The sequence below is a fragment of the Puma concolor genome, chromosome E1 (genome assembly GCF_028749965.1).
Source record: "Puma concolor isolate L17-30 chromosome E1, mPumCon1.1.hap2, whole genome shotgun sequence".
Taxonomy (NCBI): Eukaryota; Metazoa; Chordata; class Mammalia; order Carnivora; family Felidae; genus Puma; species Puma concolor.
Window position 1 is genome coordinate 57,607,098 of NC_141680.1, and position 18,663 is coordinate 57,625,760.

Sequence of the window (18,663 nt, forward strand, 5' to 3'; positions counted from 1 at the left end):
TCTCCCCCCCCCCCACCAGGGGTCCCGGCACCAGCAAGGCTGAGCTGTGTCTGACCTCGGAAGCCACCTGTGCCGAGCTTCCAGAGCCAGCAGGCAGTTCGGAGCCCTGCACATCCCCCACGGAGAGAATACAGCCAGCCAGGGCCCAGGAGAGCCCAACAGGCTGCCCACAGCAGACCTCCCTCTGCCATTCCCACTATGACACCATCAGGCTTCCAGTTGGGCCCCTAGCAAAGCAGGACACCCACAGCCCCTGGCATGAGCCTCTTTTCAAGGAGATTAAAGGATGAACTCCATCCGTCACCACCAGAGCCCCCATGCTGAGCACATTTGTCACACCCAGCACCAGGGTGGGTAGGAGCCACTGAATACCAAGCGGCTTCTGCTGCCCAGATACTCCCCCACAGGGAGCTGCCCACCTTCTCTAGGTGGACACCCCGCTGGGATACCCCCAAGGTGCTTTATTGCCTATAGGCTATGGTGCCCCCCTCCCTCCCAGGGATGCAGAATGAGGCAGCCAGGACCAGTGGGTTGTAAAAGATTTGTTTAATGCCCCAGCGCTCTGAGAAGAAACTCCAGTCAGGGAGGGCAGGGGGTGGGGGTGGGGGGACAGCCCCCCGCCCCCACCCCGAGTTCCAGCCACCATACTCCTACACCAGGCCCCCGCAGTCTTGACTAGAAACTAGTTAACATCAGGGCAGGGAGACATCACTGCTCCCGGTGACTCCAAGACAGGCGGGAAGGGCTTTGCATAAGAGGACAGCAACAGCCCACCCGGACCACACCAGGACCGGAGACCGCCGAGGTCACTCAACTGACCATGGAAGACATCTGTCACTGGGGACCCAAGGCCAGGATTTCAAGGCGGAATCCAGAAACGCCTGCCCGCACTAACCCTGGAAGTGCCAGGCAGAGAATCCAGTTGACCAGGAACCACAGTAGCTGACCCCTCACACTTCTGACTCCAAGCTGGAGATCCGCCTCCAGGTACAAGGTCCAGGGAAGCCGTGTGTCCCACAGGCCACCCTGCTGACCTCTTCCAGCCCCCCATTGTCCCTGTAGCCTGTGCTCAGCCCCAGGGTCCTGCCTCTGTGCCTCGGAGGCCCCCAGGCCCCAGTGAGCCAAGGGCCATGGCTGGCACAGCGGGGGAGGTGGGGACAGATGGCCCCCCAGCAAAGCGGCACGTGGGCGTGCAGGCAGGCGTGCTGTCTGTGTGGCCAGACGGGGACCCTGGCCCACACGCTCTCCTGGCAGGCCTCCCGGTAGGACGGCAGCCGCATCCACGGCGCCTGCGCCAAGCGCCGGCAGGCCGGGCGGCCACACCGAGTGGGCAGCGACCGGGGCTGGACGAAGGCCTCGGCCACCGAGCTGGGCAGGGAAGCGTGGCGCGGGCGTGGACCCTGGGCCCAGGCCTCGCGCAACAGGGCCTCCCGCCGAGCCAGCTGCTCCGGCCCGAGTAGCGGCAGGTCCTCTGGCTCCGGGGGCTCCGGGAAGAGCGGGAGGAAGGGGCGCCCCGACCGGTCGGCTCGAGGGAAGGAGCTGTAGTGGCAGCGCTCGGGCGACAGGGGGCGCGCTGGGAGCGCGCGCCGCTCGGAGGCCGAGAGGTGCCGCCCGCCGCGCCCGGCCTGCACCGGCCGTCGCACCTCCCGGGGCGGCCTGCCCGACACCCGGGACACGTCTGGCGGCGACGGCCCAGGCGTCGGAGGGCGGCCCGGGAGCTGCGGAGCCCTGCGCGCCAGCGCGGCACGACCCCCGCCCGGCGGCCCCCGGCCCGGGGGGCTGGGCGCCGGGGACGGGCCGGGCGTGGGTGGCCGCGGGCCGGGGCAGGCGGGTGGCGGGGGAGCGCGGCGGCTGCTGCCCCAGCTCTCGATGGTGCGCGTGGCGCGGTCCAGGGAGCTGCTGACGCCAGCCGTGGTCACCATGTCACGCGCCGCCTGCAGCATCTTGAGCACGCTGGCCTGGGCCGAGCCGGCGGTCAGGTCCGGGCTGGGCGGCCGCGCGGGGCTGGCCAGGCTCTGCACCCCGCTGAAGCAGCTGTAGATGCCCTGGGCAGCCGGGAGGAGACAGCCATGAGTGGCCAGCTCCTCTCAGGGACCTCCCGCCTCCCGGTCCAAGCACCAGCCCAGGCGTCCGAAGTCGTAGGAAGCTACTAACATTCGTTAAGCGCCTCCTATGCGCCCGGCACTGCGCCACTGTGAGAGCAATTGCCAGGGAGCAATCTGAAGCTCCAAGAGGTTATCTCTTCCTAAAGGCACACAGCTTGTAAATGGCAGTGAGGGTTCGAACACGGTCAGCCTGGCTCGGAAACACTGCCCAGCCTGCGGCAGAAGGGCTCTGCTTCTCTTCTGCTGTGTGATGCTGGAAGGCCCTCAGTTTTTACCTCTGTAAATGGGGCCATAGCCAGCTCTGACTTATCTGGGTTGGTGCCCCTAAAGCTGGGACCTGCCTGGGGTGGGGTGCCACCCACCCTACTGAAAGCCAGCAGGAAGTCCAGCCGAGACGTGTTGGGCACTGAGTGGCGCAGCTTCCAGTAGACCAGGTGCTCCCAGGCAAAGACCAGCAGGGCCAGTCCCATGGCCACCAGCAGCATGTAGAAGACGCCCGCCATGTTGTCGATGTCCAGCTTGCTGCTCATTACCTCGTTCTTCTCGTTCTGGCAGATCCCCGAGAGCCACACCGTCTCCAGCTTCTGTGTCTCCCCTGGTGAGAGGCGGGAGCGGGGGGTCGGGGCACACCTGGCTCAGGAAAGACCCTCCCAATGCTCGCCCAAGCCTGGAGCAAGGAGGGGTCTGGAGCCAGCCCCTTACAGGACCACAGAGGGATCTAGCCAGCAAGGGCAGGATGGGGGTGGGGGAAGGGAGGTGGCAATGAGCAGGAAGAAAGGAAAGCAGAGTGGGGGCTGGGGTAGACAATGCCAGCCTTGGACATGCCCACCCCCCCCCCACACACACACCCAGTAAAAGCTGGCAGACGTGGTATGTTACCTATCATTCACACCTGGGTCAAACCTATTGGTCATCTACAAGCCAGGCACAGAGCTTGGCACACAGAGACTAAAAGCCCAGGTCCTCTAGGACATCCCAGCACCTTAACTGCTATCACTCTCAATCTGTGGCACTGATGGAAAATCAGTTTGACCTCATAGCACTGAAAGCTCTGGGTTTGGGGGCAGGTTCCGCTGTACTGCTTACATATGTGAGCCCCCTGTCCCAAGGCAAGCCTGAGCCCCAGCTCTGGGATGAGGCAGGCCCTTGGCACTATCCTAGGTGACCTCAAGATGGAAATGGCCGGGACAGGGGTCTAGAGAAAAAAGACAGGATGTCAGCCTCCCCCAAGCCCCACTGTGTGGCCTGAGCTCCTTCCTGTCTTCCTGCCCTCCAGGGAGCCTCCTGAAATCCTATTTCCCACTCCCTCCTGGCAAGCCCACCCCTTCCCCAGGTTTCCATGTGGTCCTTCCAAATGCCACCCTCCCATCCTCCCTGCCCCAGCCTCACTCCCAGAGACCTCTTCCTGCCCACAGGCCCTGGGACTCAGAGAATGGTAGTGGAGATGCTGACCGGCCATCAGGCAGCTGTCCCCACCTCAGGTTCCACGGCCCACCCTGGACCCCAGGTCCCCAGCAGCAGCACCCACCATCCCCCAGGAACTGCAGGAGCGCCAGGTCTATGGCCCGCTTCCAGTGGGAGTCCTTCTGCATGGCGATGCCGTAGCCAGTGGTGGCAAAAACCTTGCCAGAGCCAATGGTGACCAGCTTGCAGCCCTCGTCCTTGCCCGCCATGTAGTTGAGGACAGCAGCATCATAGATGAAGGCATCCAGCTTCCTGGGGACAGGCCAGGGGTCATGTGAGATGAGGATACCCAACCTGGGGCCTGACAGGGGTCTGGGCTGCGTGAGCCCGCTGAGCACTGACCAGACAGCTGGGTGGGCAGAGACTTCTCTGGTTCCCCTGGATCCTGAATGCAGAGAAGAGCCCTTTTCCATAGCTCAGGGACCCCACCTCCCCTCCTCTCAGAGAGGCCAGGGGACCCTCTGCCTCCAGAGAACACTCCCTCCGTGCCCAGCCCCTCCGTCTCCCTAGGACCCTAAGAAGGTCACAGCCACCACTCAGATGAAGGCTGAACCCTGCTCAGTATCTCAGCTGCATCTGTGGGCCAAATGGTGGGCCTCCAGTTTTGCTTGAAACTTCACTCTGCCCCCAGACCTCCCTCCCCCTTCCCTACGAGTCCTACAGGACACCCCGGCCTCCATGTCTCCACCTTGGGTCTCCCAGACAGGGCCAGAGCTGAGGCTGGTCAACGGGGAGACATGTGGGTAGAGACGGTCAGAGGGTGGGTGCAGGGCTGAGGACCCACCCCATCTTGAGGCTGGTGAGCGCATCCTCCACCGAACGCTGGTTGAACTTGACCATGTGGGTGTGCATCTCTCGGTAGTTGCTGCGAATGTTCCGCTCTGTGCTGCCGTTGGGCACCGTGCCGAAGCGGAATGGTGGGTACTGATCTTGAGGCCGCTGAAACTGCGGGCAGAGGGCAGGCGCCATTCGTCACCTCCGTCCAAGCCTGCGGACACACCAGCGCTCCCCGACCCCATCCCCGGCGCCCAGCCCTGGAGTCTGCACTTGCAGAGTGAGGGCACAGGAGTCTGAGAGAGACCGTCTGGGCCACTCCTGCATTTTACAAACGGTGAAACCTGAGGCCAGGTCAGGAAGAGACTTACCCAAGGCCACTCTGTCGATGCGCCTGAGCCATCCGCCCCCTCGCCCCAGGCCCCAGCCCTCCCCTCAACCAGGTCTCCAGCTCCTTCCTACTCCCTGCTCCATTTCAGATTCCCCTTTTGTGTCCCACAGGCCTACCCCTGCTCTCAGCACCCCTCGCCCTCTGCTAGCTGTAGCCCCAGAACCTTCTTATCACTGAGGCCAGACACAGTGTCGATGTACTGCTCCTGGATCATGAAGGCGGCCAAGTTGGCGGTGTAGCTGGCGAGGAAAATGACGGCGAAGAAGGCCCAGACTAGGACCATGATCTTGCTGGTGGTGCCTCGGGGGTTCTCGATGGGCACCGAGTTGTTGAAGACCAGCGCCCACAGCAGCCACACAGACTTGCCGATGGTGAAGGATGGGCCCCCAGACTCTGGGGGTGAGAGGGTGGGCACAGAGGGACCCCAGTCTTCACTCTGTCCTGGGTGGGGCCCTATCCCCAGCCATCGCCCCTCCAGGGCAAGCCAACCCACCTTGTCTCCCTTTTCTCTCTCTCATTCTCTCTCTTTCTCTCTCTCTCTCTCTCTCTCTCTCTCTCTCTCATATATCTGATTGGCCCCTGCTTGCTGTCCAAAAGCCAGAGACCTCCCCCAGGATCCAGCCTTCTCTGTAGGGCCCCTGCAGCCCTGAGCCCACCCATCCAGAATGCTCCCTCCCTCCCAGGCCTAGGTGAGAGCCTACTCTTGCCACTGGTGAGGTTCTGGTTGTAGCTGACAGGGCTGAAGTACTCAAACATGAAGACTGTGATGGCCACCACGGTGAGACACATGACAAACATCATCACCCACACTGAAGGGCTGTAGGGCTCTGGGAACAGAGGGAGGCAGCTCAGAGGCCTCACTACTGTCCTTCCCACCCACAGCCCAGAGCACTGGGTGCAGACAGGTGCGTCCACATGGTCCAAGTGGGGCCCGTCAGCTCCGAGGACTGAGCCAAGGGGTCTCTGACTCTCAGAGCAGCAGGGCCCCGGGAGAGACCACCCCCAAGAGAGATCAGGCTCTCCAGCATTCTCTGTCTCCCCTTCCCCTCTGCCCTGGGACCGGGTCCCATCACCCCACCCCAGGAAACTTCCCTTTGACTACACATCTCCCCTGGATCCCACACCGACCCCCAACTTCCTTTCACAAAAAGGGAGTTTACGCCCCATGCTCTCTCCCCTTCCTCTCCCACCCCCTTGCCTGCAACCCACTCCATCTCCCATCCCCCTCCTCCTCCCCACCCAGCCTGATCCCAAGTATCACCAGCATGCCCAAGGAATCCTCTTTCCCTCTCCTCCCTCACCGGCCAGCACCGCTAACCACACTCCTGTTCTGGAAGTGCCCCGCCTGGCCCAGCGTTGATGGCTGGCTGTTTGTTCTGCCTGGAATCAGGGTCTCTGAGATCAAGTCTCACTCTTGATCCTCCTGACGGGGCCCCGAAGCCCCAGGAGCTGGGGAGACCAACTGAGCTTCTCTGACCAATCTGTTCAGTGGCTTCAGTCTCCCAGAGCAAGCAGGCATTACTGCCATAAGCACTGTGTCCTTTGCCGCAATGCCCATCCCGTGGGGGTGGGGCTTGTTGTCTCTTACGCAGCTGAGGAATCCTGATCAGAGAGGTTCAGTGACTTGCTCAAGGCCACACAGCAGGAAGGGGATTCTCTCCTCTGCTCCTGGCTGAGGCTTGCCTGTCCTCGGGGCTCTCTGAAAATCCCCCACTCCAGGGCCCACTGACTTCCTGACAGGACGCTGGGCAGCGGCCAGGACTGTGGCTGTCTCCCCAGCAGCTAGTGTGAGGCCTGGCACGAAGGGGCTTGCCCCCACAAGGCTGAATTCCTACTGCTACTTCCCACTCTCTGGGTTGGCTCCTCCAGCCCCCTGTGAAGCTTCTCCCCTGGTGTGTCCCAGCCTCCCAGGCGCCTCCTGAAGTCGGCCCGCCTTCCCGGTTTCCCTGCCCCTCACAGTGACCCCTCCACCCTCCTTACCCAACACTCAGACTCAGAGGGAACACGGACTTCGCCTCCTATCCCTCTGCATCCTACCGTCCTGCAGCTCAGGCCTCCGGCCAACCTCCAAGGCGCCCGCGGCTGCTGCGCTGGCCCTCTGAGGCCCACCCCAAACTCCCCGTCTCTGCGCCTGCGCCTCAGACCCCAGAGCCATCCCCGCCCACCCAGAGCCGCACCCAGGAAGGCCGAGGGGGACACGGTGCCATTGCTGCGTGCCACCATCACACTGATGCCCGTCTCCACAAAAGGCACAGAGAAGTCCACAATCTCGGAACGCTCCTCGTTGATGGTGAGGGAGCCGATGGCCATGTCTGCCCGCTGGTAGTACACCTGGGGTCGTGGGGGCCGGGCCGGGTTGGAGGAGGGGTCCCACAGGCTGGAGCACTCTCCACAGCCCCCACCCCCGTCTACCACCCCCCTGACTGAGTGGGCTGTTCCCATCTGGGGTCCTCAGAGCCCCACTTGCACTACTGACCACCCCAGGGAGCATCACTGGTGACAACCCCTCTCCCCTGCCGACTGGGAGAGCCGTGGGAGCTGGCCCCAGGCTCCGCCCTGACTGACCCCCGGCACAGGAACATCTAGGGGTGGCTGAGCGATGCATGGGGCCTGGGGTGGCGGGCGGGCAGGGGGGTGGGCTCAGGTGGACCGCAAGGGCGGGCCTACCTCCCCGATCATGCCGTTCCACACGCCTCGAACCCTCTTGCCATGCTTGCCGTTGGTCACCAGGTACAGGTCATAGGAGAACTTGACCACCTTGGCCAGCTTCTTGAGGATGTCAATGCAGAAGCCCTTACAGCAGAGCTTGGTGTAGGGGGCCGTGTCACCACTGCTGCCACCAAGAGACCACCAGCAGTCAGAGCCAGCAGCAACTCCCAGTTTGGCAGGTGGCCCCCGCCCCCACACCCAGGCATAAGACACACGCGCCTGCCGTCACACGCCAGCACACAGCTCACACCGGGCCTTCCTGTGCCCTCGCACGGACCTGAAGGTGTGGTTGCTCTGCCTGCGGCAGGGCACAGTGTTGGGCACACAGCCGCCCGTGCTGGGGTCAGGGCTCTCCACGATGACAAAGGGCCGCTCTTCCAGCGTGGCCACCGTCAGGTGCCGGCTGTCCACTACAGGCTGCAGGGAGGCACTATAGCGAGGCCACACCGGGTACTTCATGTGGAGGACACCATGGTCCCAGCGACCCACCTGCAAAAGGTGACCAGCTTCAGCCTGGGACCTCCAGCCCGATTACCCCCACCCTCTAGGTGGGGGCCTCTGGTGGGACCTACCAGGGCCAAGAGTCTCCCTCCCTAACCTGGGGAGCTTTGGGGCAGGAGCATTTGGAGAGCAGAGCAAGGGGCTGTGCATGGACCAGAAAGGGGGGGGGCTCCCTACAGTCTCCTCCCAGCCTCTGGCCCCCACGCCTTCCCATCTAGCCACCCCACTGCTGCTGGCCTGCAGCATCTTCCTCGAGCCCAGACCTGAGACATCTCCCCACCCTCCCCACCCCCCACCTCGGTACAAAATCCTTTGCCCAGTGCTCAAAGTTTTCCACACTCGGGCCCACCTTACCCCTCCCCACACTTCCTCCTCAGTCTCTACACCCCCCCCCAAACAAATCACTTTAAAATGTCCCAGACCCTTCTGCCCCTCTGTCTATACCAGGCTAGTATCCCTTCCTGATGGCCTCCGACTCAACCCTCCACAGCCCAACCCAAACGTCCCAACTTCTGTGAATCTTTCTCCCGTTTCTTCCTTTGAAGGCAGAACCGGTTTCTGGCCCTCCTCTTCCCCCCCCCCCCATAATGCTTTCCACACATCTCTCCTCAAGCAGTGAGCATCCCCAAATCTATTTGTTTACATGTCCGTCTGACCAGCATAGCTGTGGGTTACTCCCCCAGGGGCCAGACTAGATGATAAGAGTGTTTGATCAGTTCTGTAGTGGAGGGAGGCTAGGGTGCTAGTCGAGCCCTGAGCCGAGATGCAGCACCCACCCTGGCACAGGTGCAAATGTTTCAGCTGAGACCTGAAGGATGAGGGGCTGGATGAAGGGCAGAAGGGACCCTCTGCTCAGCTGTGGGACAAGAGGGACTAGGGACAAAATGAGAGGATACCAAGGGACCCTGGGCTCACCCCCTTCTCACCATCTCCCAGAGGCGGTGACGGTTGAGGGCGATCACAACCATGGTGGGCTGGACCAGGTACCCACCAGGGCTGAAGGAGAAGTCTCGGCCCTCCCAGGTGACATTCAGTAGGTGCCTGCGATGGGGCAGAGAAACCAGGGTGTCCCTGGTTAGCTCTGCCAGCAGCCCTGCCCAGGACCAGATGCCCCCTCCCCCACCTTCTACGTCACCACTATCACCACCCCCAAGTAGCACTGACTGTGCAATTATTGTTGTTTCTTTGTATTGACACCCCTCCCCCTGCAATCCTCACCACACCTCATACCTGGCTTTTTTTTCAGTTGAAGAAACTAAGCCCAGAGAGGTGAGGTTAACTTGGCCCCAGGCACACAGCTAGTGGGAGGTGTAGCCACCCAGGTCCGCTGAAGCGGCCCCCTCCCACTCCATGCCCCGGGCAGGTGCCCACCTGTAGAAGGCCTTCCGGGCAGGGCTGATGGGCCCGGGGTGGCCACGACAGTCCCCAGCCGGGGAGGGCAGGGCGCCGTGCTGCCGCTGGTAGCCGTGGGCGCCCAGGGCCAGGATGGCCACGCCGTCGCGGACCTTCTGGCGCAGGCTGAGGCGCCAGCTCTCGGTGACGACGCTGATGAGGCCCACGGGGAAGGCGGCGGGAGGCGCGTCGGTGCTGCCCAGCGCCAGGCTGGGCACCAGCCACACGTGTCCGGGCCCCACCAGGCCGGCCTGCGCCGCCTCGGCGAAGAGCACCTCGGCCTCCTCGCGCGAGCAGTAGGCCACCAGCACCGGGGCGTCGAGCTGGCGCAGCAGGCGCTGGGTGTGTGCGCGCTGCCCGCCCGGGCCCAGCTCCAGCGTGAGCACGTCCAGCAGCCGCCAGCTCAGGTAGCTGGCGTCGGCGACGGCGCGCACCCCCTCCAGGAAAAGCGCGTGCCCCGGGTGCAGGCTGGTGATGACGGCGAACGCGCTCCAGTCGTACTCCTCCAGCACCTTGAACAGCACCTGCAGCTGCTGCTCCAGGGAAACGCCCAGCTGCAGGAAGGCCGAGCCCGGCTCCTGGGGGCGGGGCGGGGCGGGGCCTGAGTCGGGGCGGGGCTCGGAGCGCCCCGCCCCAACTTCTGCCTCCTCCTGCAGTCCCCTAATGCGCCCGCGTCCCCTAGACGCGGGGCGTCCCGGGAGACCCTGTGCTGCAACACCCGCCTCCCGCCCCCGATGTGGTCCCTAGCCCCTGCTGCCCATTAGAATCATCTGGAGGGCTTTTTGCGGGCTCGCGCCCGACCAATGCTGGATCAAAGCCCAGCAGCATCAGCTGTCACCTGGGAGTGTGTCGGAAAATGCACATTCTCGGGCGCATCGCACACCTACTGGATCAGAACCTCTGGGGATGGCGCCCATGAATCTGTACCTTGACACGCTCTTCGGGTGATTCTTGAGCCCGCTAGTTTGGGAAGCAGTGCCTCAGACCAACTGAACCACACTCTCAGAGATGGGACTCTGGGCGTCTGTATTTTTCTAAAGCACTGTTAAGACAGCCACCACGCTGAGAGCTACTGCCAGGACCAAAGCTTCCTAGGAAAACACCCCACGGAGCCCTGTGGGTGAGAAGGTTCCAACTCCCCACTGCCTCCACCATCACAAATGCCAAGGGCACGCCAGCTCGAGCCTGGACTAGCGCAATCCCCTGCTAACTGAGGGGTCCCTCCTGCCACCGCAGGCCCTCCAAGATTTCGCCACACTGCGACTGCTGTCCCCGTCTTTAAAAAAGCAAACCGGGGACAACCCTACAGGACAAGTAACCCAGTTCTTCCCACAGGCAAATTGCAAGAAAAAGATGTTGGAGGATCCTAGAGATTGTGGCTCCGAAGCCACGTCAGCCAATTGCCACATGGAAACCTAACTGGTTTCCTGATTCAAGCAACCAAATTTAAAAATAAGCACTTAGGGCGCCTGGGTGGCTCAGTCGGTTAAGCGTCCGACTTCAGCTCAGGTCACGATCTCGCGGTCTGTGAGTTCGAGCCCCACGTCGGGCTCTGGGCTGATGGCTCAGAGCCTGGAGCCTGCTTCCGATTCTGTGTCTCCCTCTCTCTCTCTGCCCCTTCCCCGTTCATGCTCTGTCTCTCTCTGTCTCAAAAATAAATAAACGTTAAAAAAATTAATAAAAATAAGCACTTAAGATGTTTATGAAACAAGGGGGGAATTTGAACGCCGGCTGGATATTTGATGATGTTAAGGAGTTTTTATTATTTTCTAGATGTGATCATGTGGTGGTTCGGTTTTTAAGCCCTTATCTATTAGAGATATATACTGACATATGTCTGGATGGGACAATAGGATGCTTGGGCTTTGCCTCAGAATGACACAGAAGAGAGAGGAGTAGCGGGGAGAAGGATGGGGCAGGGTTGGTCAGGGGTGGACGGTACATGGGGTCATTATACGCTTCTACTTTTATGTATGCTCAAGTTTCTCCCTAATAAAAAATAATCATAAAAGAAAGGCAAATCAGATAGGTCTCTCCCCTCAACACCTTCTTTGGCTCTCCAGTTACTTAGGATAAAACCCAAATATCTTCCTGAGTGCTCAGAATCCCACCCTCTGTCTCCAACCTTCTCTCAAATCCTCCCAGCTCCTTCTACCTAGCTGCCTTCACACCATCTGATGCCTCCGGTGGGAACACTGCCCCCCATTTGAACCCCCCACACACACACCTTGCCAACTCTCCCTCATCCTCCAGGCCTCAGCTTCTATATGATTTCTTAGGAGACCTTCTGACCAACCCTCTACCCAAACGGGGCCCTCTTAGACCCTCCTGTGTTTTTCCTTCAGAATGCTTGTCCCAGCTGTGACTATAGATTAGCGTGTCTTTAAAACTTTGTCTCCACAGGCTGCAGATCTGTGAGGGCATGCCTCCCCCATGCTTGGGACACCGGCCTGACACTGGGTGTTCCCCTGCGGGTTAACTGCATCGGATCCCCTGCCCAGCCTGGCCTCTGCCCCTGAGTCTGGAGTTTGACCGAGGAAGGCCCAAGAAGCAGAGAGAAGGTGGGCCGGGGCTTCCCACCTAAGCCAGAGGTGAGCTTGCCACCCACCCCGCCTCATCCAGACACAATGTGAAAGCAGCCCAGAAAGTTTATCTTCTAGAACACGAGAACATAATTGCCACAGCCTCTTCCCCCATCACCCATGTCACACCCTCAGCCCCCACCACCCAATCCCAGCTTCCCAGAGCTGGGATTGGTACCACCCAATCCCAGCTTCCCAGAGCTGAAGTCTCTCCCTGGCCCAGCCTCAGCCCCACTCTTGCAGCCCCAGCCCGGCTCCCGGCCCACGGGATGAGGGGACATGAGTTTGGACAGGCACCTTGGGGGTGAGGACCACAGCAGAGCCCCCACTGATGCTGAGGATGGGCACATGGGTCTGGTAGGAGATGAAGTCCAGGATCTGGGCCACGGCCTCGGTGCCCACGTTGTCCTCAAAGACGATGCCATGGACACGGGCAGCGCCTAGGAGCCCGCAGATCTGGGTGAGGAGGCTGCTGGGATTGGTGTTGTTGACCCCCACGGTGAGCGGCTGGATCTCCAGAGGCAGGTCCACGAAGCTCTGGGAGGTGAGGCGGGTACGAGCTTGGGCCTGCGGTGGCCCCGAGCTGCCAAACACTACGGCCACCGTCATAGCTCGCTCACCCTGCCCCGGGCCCAGCCCTGCCCAGGCACCGAGGAGTGAGGCGAGCAGCAGGGCGGGCCCCAGGGCACCACCCATGTCCACCAGAGGGTCCTGCAGAGAGATCAAGGTGGGTACAGGGAGGGAGACAGAAGCACGAAGAGAAAAGATGAGCACACAGTGCGGGGGGGGGGGGAAGGGGGGGAGGAGTCAGAGACACACACATCCCAAGGATGAAAGAAAAAAGGAGAAAACCTCCCTCCACAAAGAGAGGCAGAGAGGGAGGGAGAGCCAGACACAGATAAAGAGGAAGAGACAGGTTAGCTGAGCGTCCCCAGGGCTCTCTGGAGGGGTGGGGGCAGGAAGAACGTGAGTCCCCATCAGTGCTCACGACTTCCATTCTGCTGTTGAACAGTGTGCTTGGCTGCAAAGGCCAGAGCCTTGGAAACTCATCTGTCTGGGCCCTACCCTGGGAGGACACACTGAAAATGCTAGTCTGGTGTCCAGGTGCATGGATTTGAGTCAGACAGACCTGAGTTCAAGTCCCAGCTCTGCCACTGACTAGCCGTGTGGTCCTGGGGAAGCCGTGTGGTCCTGGGGAAGCCATGTTTTCTTGAGATAACATGGGACCTACCTCACAGCAGCATGGGGGCTCCCCACTGCTATCAACATCCTTATCCTATAGCGACAGCCCACATCCAGGTGAAAGAAGGCAGCTTCTGTGACACTCTCTGCCCTGCCTCCGTGTTCCCCATCCTAAACTGAAACTAACATCCCTAAGGGCCCTGCTCTGCGTGGCCCTACTTGGCACAGAGCCCCGTCCTCCTGGGCCTGATACACCCCCACTCAACTTAGTAGTTGAGGGGCGCCTGGGTGGCGCAGTCGGTTAAGCGTCCAACTTCAGCCAGGTCACGATCTCGCGGTCCGTGAGTTCGAGCCCCGCGTCGGGCTCTGGGCTGATGGCTCAGAGCCTGGAGCCTGCTTCCGATTCTGTGTCTCCCTCTCTCTCTGCCCCTCCCCCGTTCATGCTCTGTCTCCCTGTCCCAAAAATAAATAAACGTTGAAAAAAAAATTAAAAAAAAAAAAAACAACTTAGTAGTTGAGTGGCCTCAACTTAGAAGTACCTACTCCACAGCAGGGCTGTGACACCACTGACTTGGTCAGGACTCAGGGTCACCTGGGACCCTGAGGTCTCACACACGAGCTGTTTCCCCAGGCCGTCGCTAGTGTGCAGGATTTTTTTGACCTCACCCAAGGGCGTGATGCGTATCCCTGCTAAGTAAACATCATTGCTTTGGATTGGAACCAACAGCCAAGTCAGTGAGTGGTGCCCACTGATGCAGCTCTCTCTCCCAGCTGGACATCGGCCATGGCAGTGCCACCCCTTTCCATCTCCATCACATCCCCAGCAAAACTTCTGAACGGGGGATGCCAAAGGGACCAGGAGCCAAAGGGTGACCAGGGTGAACCTGGTTTAATTTAGGCTGAGAAGACAGGATTTTTGGCAGGGGAGGGAATGGATACTCGTTCTGGTGCCCTTGAAGTCCCCCCCCCCCACACACACCCGTGTATGGTTTCCTGGTACATCGACTTAGAACGTCAGCCCAAACACATGTATGAGTCTGAGATTGCAGCCCAAGCCACACCACACCACACCTCAGCTACCACCAATCAGGGATCTCAAGTTATACCCGCAAAAGGGACTGCCATGTCCCCCCTCCCTTGCCAGGCCTGTCTGTGCCCATCTCTGCCCACAGCCGGGTCCCAATAGGTTCCCCACCCCCTGGGCAGCCCCAAGCCTCCCCCGGCTCTGCCTCCCAGCTCTGAGCTCCAGGTCTGTGCTGTGCAGCCACCAGTCACATGTGACTACGGGCACTTGAAATGTGGCTCGTCTGAAGTGAGGTCTGCTCTAAGGGCAAAAGACATTCCCGATATTGAAGACTTAGCATGAAAACAAGAACGTGAAGTATCTCAATATTTTTTATATTGATTACGTGTTGAAATAATGTCACGTGCACTGAGTTAAACATATACGGCTAGAACTAACTTCACCCGTTTCTTTTTACTTTTTCTAACGTTGCCACTAGAAAATGTTAAATGATGCATGTAGCTCTCATTTTGCTTCTTTGGAAAAACGTGACTCTAGATGCAGGATCCGGGCCCTCCCCCAACTCCTAGGGGGCCCTGCCCCCAGAGACTCCCCCTGTGGGAAGGTGTCCCCTGGGACTGGAGTTGAGAAGAGGAAGTTGAGGCAGGTGGTGCCTCCCGTCAGGAGTGAGCACAGAATGCGACTGGGCGGGAGGGGCTCCTTCAGGCAAATTTCTGGGCTTCAAAGAGTAACGGGCAGATTCAAAGAGGTTCAGACCCCAGGGTCTTATCACCACATGACATCCAGTCTCCCCCACAAGGCAGGAGGGTCATAGCCCCAGCCCCAGCCCCCCACCCCTCCACCTCCCATCCACCACCCCACCCTCCCACCCCACTGATCTGAAACGTTGCTCAGAGGGCCACCGCACCCTCTCCTCAGACAGCACAGCTGCTCCCTGGTGCCCACAGATGAAGTCCAGACACCTTGGTCCCATGATTAGGGCCCCACACACCCAGACACCAACGCATTCTCTCCCCTCCATAGACTCCACGCTCCTGCCAGTCTGTTAGCCAGACAGCCCCCACTGTCATCATCCCCAGGTCCCTGCTCTGTTCCTCCCTCTGGCTAGAATGTCCTCTTCCCATGGTCTCTCTCTTGCCTACACAACAAAATTCCAGAATTTTGAGGGCCCAACCTAAATCCCTCTCCCACAGGGCACCTGCCCTAGTCCCTCTGGGCTCGGGACACAGCAGGTGACAAGACATAGGGTCTGGGTGGGGCTGTAGGCCACCTGCCCTTCCTACCCCTACCCCTCAGAGTCTGGGAAGCTCCCTACTATGCCACTGGCAGGTATTTGCCCACCAGATGATGCCCCTGCCACACACCTGACTTTGTCTTAGGAACCTCTGCCCCCTCCCTCAGCGTCTCGCATCTTTCGCTAACAGGCTGGTAAATTACTGAACGCGGGGACCACAAAAAGACCCAGGGGAGGGTGGCAGTGGTCAGTCCTCTGAAACACTCAGCATCACCTTGAGCTGCCTGAGAACCTCCGCGTGCTGAGGGCTCTTCTCGCCCTCCAACCCCCTCCCCCATTCCCAGGCAGGCTCCCGCACACGGATGTGCGCACAGGCACACTCACACACCAGACACTGGTGGTTCCCCCGCCGCCCCCCGCCGCCCAGGCCAGGAGCTTTGGCCCCAGGAAGAGGCCCCACCCACCAGCTGCGCTGCTTCGGGGGAGCAGGGGGATCCCGGCTGCTCGGCCCCGTTATATCCACAGCCCTTTGGTAAGCGGCCTCTCCTTTGCCGTCGGGTTTCCTTCCCTCCTGCACTTCCGCTGAGCTAAAAATCCGAACCCAGGCGTCAGGGGAAAAGACCGCCGCTGCATCTCGCTCCCACTGGCGCGGGCACCGAAGTCTCCCTCCAAGATTAACTACCCCGCCCCCTCCACCTCCCCGCCGATTCCGCCCTGGCCCCCCGGGGGGCGCCCCGCCCCCTCCCCTTGGCAGGAATCTCTTACACTCGGGCTGTGAAGTTCGGGGTATTTTTAGGCCGGCGATAAATAATTCATAGGGAACGTGGCATCAGGCTCCCCCCGCGGGAGGACGGGGCGCGAGCGGCGAGAGCCACCGTCACCCGCGGCTCAAGGACACTCGCGATGCGGCGGCGGCGGCAGCGGCGGCGACTCCGGGCTCCGGGACCCGTGCCACGCCTCCTGGCGGCCAAACTGGGCACCACGTCCGCGCCCCCCGCCGCGCTGCTACACCCCACCCCCACCCCGCAGGCGTTCCCGGCTCTCGGCCCCCACCCCCACTCACCGCAAGCCCCGCAGGCTGGCGGGGGGCGAGCTCGCCTGGCTGACGGGGCTGTGGGCCGGGGTGCCAGGGCTTGGGGTGAACCCAGAAGTCTGGTCTCCAGCCTCCCGGACTCCCCTTCACGCTCCTATTCAAATTCTTAGTACGGAGTTTAGGAGCAGACTTGAAACCGACTGGCGCAGCCAGAAACTAGACGGGCTCCAAGATAAAGCGCACGAGCCTTCCTCGGTTTCCCTGTGGAGCCAGCGGAGGAGACCGAGCCAGGGTGTTACCACCATGGGAGGGCTGGGGCACCCAGCCAGAAGTCCTGCCGGGACAGCAGGGCTAGGAAGCAGGGTGGATCAATGGTGTGAGCGTCAAGAACCCGGCTGGGAGCCCCGCGTCTTCGCTCACCGAGCAGGACCTCTGGAAGGGTCCTGGGACGCACACCCTTGGGGATTTCCTGGCTGCTTGATGCCTTGCATTCACAAGGCCTCCCAGGCCTGGGCACGAAACGCCTTCTGCAGCAGGAGGCTCCGGGTTTCCCTTCCCCGCCGTCGGGGATCCTTGTCGAAGCCCCGGGAGACCTGAGCAAACCCGCTGGTGCGACAGCCAGGGCCCAGCGCTGCGGGGCTCACGGTTCTCCCATGGTCCTCTTCGCCCAGCCTTCCTTTTGCGCCCTCGGAGCCCGGGTCCACCGGACGTTGGGTCAGCATTTGGGAAGATCCCACCACCCCGTGAACCCCACGCTGATTCCCTGAGGTCAGAGGAGGGAGCGCTATGCCGGGCGGGGAAGAGGAGGAGGAGAGCTGGGGGGATAAGGACCCGGGGGACTCGCAGCGTGCGAAGGGGCGGGGGAGTGTCAAGGGAGATGCGCGCAGAAGGCGCTCAGCAGACCTCCGGGAGGCAGGGGCCCAGCTCCCGGAACCACCCACAGCCCCCTTTCGTCCTCTCTGCCCAGGCCCTCTCCAGCCCCCTCCGCCCGGTCGCGGCCCCAGCCCCCGGCCGGGCTCCCCCGCCCAGCGGGCTTCCAGCAGCAACAGTTGCGGGGGCCGGCAGCCCGGACTCCCGCGTCCCCGCACCGCCCCCTCCCCCGCGGCGCCGCGACGCCCAGCGAAGGAGGAGCTGGAGGGCTCCGCGACCGGGGAGACGAACGTCTTGGGCGCCTCACCCGCGTCCTTCCCTCGCGTCCGCCTCGCGCCTGTCACCTCGGCCTCCCTCTCTCGCCTCCTCTCCATCCGCCCCAGGGCCGAACCCCAGGCCCGGTCCCCGAGGGTCCCGGTGCCCCGGGCCGCCCCCTCCTCGGGCTCCCCGCGCCGGCCAGACTGTCCCCGGGACTCCCGCGTCTGTCTCCGCCGTCCTTGCCCGCGCGGCGCCCGAGCCCAGCCCCAAGTTGGCGGCGAAGTTGGCGTCCCCGGTTCGCCACCCGCCACTCACCGGGGGGAAGGGGCGCTGCGCCCGCGCCGAGAGCCCGCGCCGGCCGCCTCCCGCGCGCTGCATGTCCCGGCGCCTCGGCCCCGCGCGCTGGCGCGCTCCGTCCTAGCTCGGCGGGCACCTGAGCCCGGGCAACGCGGGGCCCGTGTCCGCGGCGCGGCGCGGCCTGGCGGGCTGGGCAGGGCCGGCCCCCGCCCCGCGCCCGGCGCCCCGCGCCCTCCCGGGGTCCGCTGGGCGCCTGGCTCCGTCCCGGGCTGGGCGGCACGCCGCGCCTCTGGCTCCCAGGGCTCGCCAGCCGGCTGTAGCTGAGCGCTCGCCGCCGCCCGCGCGGGCCCGCCCCGCCGGGGCCCGCCGCCTCCGCCCCGCCCCGGCCCGCCCCGCCGCCCGCTCCCCGCTGCTCCAGGCCCCTCCTTGCCCGCCCGCGCGCGGGACGCCTGGGTCCCTTCTCCCCTCTCCGGGACTGCGTCCCCAGACCCGACACTTGGGGCCAAGTGCGGCCTCGGAGAAACCAACAGCCCGCCTGGAGCCCTGGGTTCGAGCCCGCAGCTCACTAGCTGTGTGACCTTGGGCCAGTTCGTTCGAGGATCCCTCGCTCTCTAAAGTGAGACCAGCCTCTTGGGGACTGGCACAAAAGGCGGTGAACACGCCTCATAAACTGCAAAGTACTACAGAGACTGAGGTGCTGTTTTTAAAAGGCTTGTCCCTGTGGCTGGACACCAAGACAGGTTGGACCCTCTGGGCCACAAGGCGGGCCTGAGGCGAGCTGCTGCCTGACTCCTCGCTCCCACTTTTTCTCTTCTTGTTTTGGTTCTACGGGGGGCTAACCAGAAAG

The 18,663-nt window shown here is 62.2% G+C and overlaps 1 protein-coding gene across 4 annotated transcripts; it reads right to left on the minus strand.

Moving 5' to 3' along the window:
* Window positions 1-527: 527 nt before the first annotated feature.
* Window positions 528-18,013, minus strand: GRIN2C (glutamate ionotropic receptor NMDA type subunit 2C). 4 transcript variants are annotated; one of them, XM_086687960.1, is made up of 14 exons: window positions 16,812-17,389; window positions 16,422-16,652; window positions 12,216-12,629; window positions 9,316-9,914; window positions 8,871-8,985; window positions 7,721-7,932; window positions 7,402-7,567; window positions 6,912-7,065; window positions 5,436-5,561; window positions 4,898-5,127; window positions 4,354-4,514; window positions 3,634-3,821; window positions 2,468-2,700; window positions 528-2,045 (listed from the first exon to the last, which is right to left on the minus strand). In XM_086687960.1, the coding sequence occupies exons 3-14, from the start codon at window positions 12,612-12,614 to the stop codon at window positions 951-953; spliced, it is 3,678 nt and encodes a 1,225-aa protein (XP_086544086.1). In that variant the 5' UTR covers window positions 12,615-12,629; window positions 16,422-16,652; window positions 16,812-17,389; the 3' UTR covers window positions 528-950. The 4 variants fall into 4 exon arrangements, with proteins under 4 accessions (XP_086544086.1, XP_086544083.1, XP_086544084.1 ...); XM_086687957.1 differs by lacking the exons at window positions 16,422-16,652; window positions 16,812-17,389 and adding an exon at window positions 17,835-18,013; XM_086687958.1 differs by lacking the exons at window positions 16,422-16,652; window positions 16,812-17,389 and adding an exon at window positions 17,835-18,012 and having other exon boundaries at window positions 7,402-7,564.
* Between the last annotated feature and the right edge of the window lie 650 nt (window positions 18,014-18,663).